This window comes from Diaphorina citri, unplaced genomic scaffold, assembly GCF_000475195.1.
Source record: "Diaphorina citri unplaced genomic scaffold, Diaci psyllid genome assembly version 1.1 scaffold10924, whole genome shotgun sequence".
NCBI lineage: Eukaryota > Metazoa > Arthropoda > Insecta > Hemiptera > Psyllidae > Diaphorina > Diaphorina citri.
Genome location: NW_007388297.1, coordinates 1 through 3,703, shown reverse-complemented (window position 1 = coordinate 3,703; position 3,703 = coordinate 1). Strand labels below are relative to the sequence as shown.

The window sequence follows — 3,703 nt, the reverse complement described above, 5'->3', positions numbered from 1 at the left end:
CTAAAGGCAACTGTTACATAAGTTCGAAGATTTACAATTTGTAGTACATAGATTGTTCATGACAAAAAACAAAAAGAAAGAATGTCTGCCGGAGCTTACTGTCAGTTCCCCTTCCTTTGGATTATTGAGACGTTAGTCACCTCCTTGTCGTCTTATCCCGTCCGGGAAGAGTATACCATCGTCCCGGATCAAGCCGTTGTAAGTGAAGTGGTTGGTGTAGTTTATAATCAGTCAGAGGGTGACGAAGACAATCACTAAGAGGAAGAATGATCACCTAAGAAGTGGTTCTTATTATTTAATGGATCCCTGATGCAATTTTTTTAAAATGATCGGTCACAGCTTCCGTTTCTTCAAGAGGTCTCTTTACTTTGGTCCCCCGCAACTGTTTACATAGACTTTTTTTCAATTAAAGGTCTTATTATTAAAGAGTATAGAATCGACTTTTGGGACTCCGGAGAAATCCCGTACATCTAAAACGACGAAATCGCAATGTTTAAGGAAGTTCATGAAGGAGTACTTAGAAGTAGTCGAATGAAATCGTGAGTTGAATCCCTTTTAAGAAGTTTTTGATCCAAGAACTTTCATTTGCATCCAGTGGACCAACTGAGTATGTGGGTTTTTCAGTCCCATGAACAGTCCCTGTTGGAAGCTGCCTTTTCCAGGGCGAGTTGAGGGTGAGGTAGTCTTGCCTCGGCCAGTGGACACCTCGGGGCGGGTAACTTGGATGTTCTTAAACTTCCAATCATATGAAGAACAAAAGTCAAAGTTTAGAAAGAATAATTGTAAGTTCCAAAAAAAAAAAAAAAAAAAAGAAAAAAAAAAAAAATGAAGTTTATTTAATTTTATTCTCCGACAGACAACGAGAACGAACAAGTCAAAAGTTTAAGAAAGCAATAATTGTAAGTTCCAAAAAAAAAAAAAAAAAAAAAAGAAAAATGAAGGTTATTTTATTTTATCGTCGACCACGACAGGAAGACGAGACAACACGAAACCTACGGACCGAAAGCGCTACTCATTCTTCGACCATCGAAATACGTGACCGCCGTTTGGGGTAGAGTCCACGTACTCCAACTTATACTCAAAATCACCATTCCCATCCGGTTACTGGACCTCCCTTCTTGGGGGGTAGAGCATTACTTGCAATTTGGTTGTATTTCCTTATCAGTTCGAGAACCGCAGGCTTTACGATTCGGCTGTCAGGTTCGCTGTCTTATAGCGCGGTATGCGCAATAAAATAATGAAAAGTGCATCGCGAACTCGCGTCTACCAGTTGACATTTGAACGTGTGCTACTAGGGTAACACAATTTCGCGAAGAAAGATGCTATAAGACTGTCAGTGATTACAATTCGGCTACGGCTCGACATCCAATCCAAAATTTTGACCACAAGCAGGCAAAATGATCATACTGGCGGATGTTGTCCACAATATCCGCTAAGGGAAATTTTTTTTTTTTTTTTTTTTTTTTTTTTTTTTTTTTTCATATCATTACTACAGTCGACTCTCGATAATTCGAAGTTGAAGGGATAGTGGTTTTATTTCGAATTAACGAGAGTTCGAATTATCAAAGGTTTGAATTATCAAGAGTTGACTGTAATTCATTACATATTTAAACAGTGTTGCCACCAAGGTTGAAATAAAATACCCTATAGGTTCCTCCTAAAATTACCCTATTTTGAAGAAAAATACCCTAAATTTACTGTTGGTACGAAACCATGCTAAATGACACTTACTCCCCTCCCCAGCCACCCCTAGCGCTAGATTTTCGCGGCAACGCGCAAATTGAAATTAATGCGGACGAACACGCAACGTGAAAGAAAAATAATAATTAGTACCGTAAACTGGGGCAACTTAGACCAGAAATTTCTCTAGAAATGTAGAGTTTTCAATAACTTAACTTATGGATATTTTGGATCTGTTGATTTTATATGGCTCCTAGGAGTATGAGGTTCAGACTTACCACAAGTTCTGCATTGTCAATAGTTCTAAGCCAAGCTGCAAGTGATGAGCGAAAGATGCCACGGTCTCCAATTCTAGGAATGAGTTCCTTGATCTCGTCTTGAGTAAGCAGCTTTAGCCCAGCAACGGTGATATTGTTCGCTGAGAAGTCAGAAATATGATGAACTTATTAATATCCAAGTTATACACACACTTAAATTACCTACGGCAAACTAAAAGTAAAGGCTTTGAAACTTAATGGATGGCTTTTTAATTACTTTTAAGACAATAAAATTAAATAAATGTTTGGAAACAAGATAATAATTATGTCCAGAATAGAGTTTAGGTGCTTACAAGTGCTACAGACAAATCACATATTACAATATTTAAAATAATCTGTAAGAACACCCAATTACTTATTCAATTATGTATTATGTTCTTTTTGAGATTTCACCCATATATTAGACACTGACAATTTAATATCAATAATTTTCTTTAAAAATATGTGATAAGAGTAAAAAAAGAAAGCTTTCATTTTCAGTTTGCAATAGGTACCTACCTATTTGGAATTACCTACCTACAGTTTATATTTTGTAACCTGCCTTTGCATTGTATTGTGCACAGTAAATGGGACAAAGTTGCCAAAAATGTGTAAAAACTTATTGGGGATAGGCAATTTTTCTATATAAAAAATCACGCTTGGCAACCCCGAGAGGACAAGTTACAAAATATAGCCTGTACCAAGATGTTTTTAGGCTTGTATTATTCTCTTTATAGGAGAAAATCTTATATTTGAACTTGTAGGTAAGGGAAAGGTTACAAACAAATACCATAATTTATTTCTTACTGAACTACATATCTACCTATAGGTACATGATAACATGAGTTTTTCATGTAGGTATCTTCTTTTTTTAGAATGAACAGCACTTTTTAAGCCCTCAACCATTGAAAACATATTTATTAACCCTACACTGCCTGATTTTTTTTTATTTTATTTTTTTTTTTCACCAAAAAATATAAATATTATGTTAGACTCCCAGTGGCGTAGATTCTTTTATTTTCAATAGGTCAAACCACAGTACAGGCAGGTGACCCATCATGCAGTAAAGGGTAGGTAAATATGTAAATTAAACCAATTCGGTTTGGGTCACTGATGACCCATTATGAAGTGTATAGGGTTAAATATGTTGAAGAAAGAAAGTAAAAATCACAAATTTGACTTACCCTCAAATGTGCCTGCCAAATGAGACAGATCCCAGAGGCCCAACAGTCTCCTGATTTCACTCTGCCTCTCTTCAGGTTCTCCGTCAAGCCCCCAAAATACCGACCCAAATGATGGATGGTCCATATTGTACAGAGGTTAGCAATGGAAAACCTCTCCGGTACATTCTCCGGTAGACACCTAATCACACTATAGGTAGGTAGGTACCTAGCTCTGCGGTTCACTTTACTAAACTACCTATACCTAGGTTAGTTTTACAACTCACTGGTTTTTAATTTTTATTTACGAAGGTATTAAAAAGTAAAATCGGATTCACACTGTCTACACACCGAAAAATAACGAAACTATGATAAAAGGTCTTTCATTACTGTCTATTAGAAATTAACATTATAGCAAAAAACTTGAAAATTATTAAAAAGCAAAAAAATCACTGCTTTTTAGTAAGTAGGTAGTTAGGTTGCAACTGAACTCACACAACGAAATAACTTTATGACCGAAGGTCTCTCATTACTGTCTTAATTGAAATTAAAATTAAAACAAAAATG

The 3,703-nt window shown here is 36.0% G+C and overlaps 1 protein-coding gene across 1 annotated transcript in view; it reads right to left on the bottom strand.

Moving 5' to 3' along the window:
- LOC108251826 overlaps positions 1 to 3,696 on the bottom strand; it is a 12,218-nt gene extending 8,522 nt beyond the window's left edge. Inside the window, exons 1-2 of the mRNA XM_008487847.3 lie at positions 3,161 to 3,696; positions 1,959 to 2,098 (exon numbers count right to left, since the gene is read on the bottom strand). Of these exons, the coding sequence (XP_008486069.1) occupies positions 1,959 to 2,098; positions 3,161 to 3,284 (264 nt within the window). The 5' untranslated portion in view covers positions 3,285 to 3,696. The remainder of the gene's footprint in view (positions 1 to 1,958; positions 2,099 to 3,160) is intronic.
- Between the last annotated feature and the right edge of the window lie 7 nt (positions 3,697 to 3,703).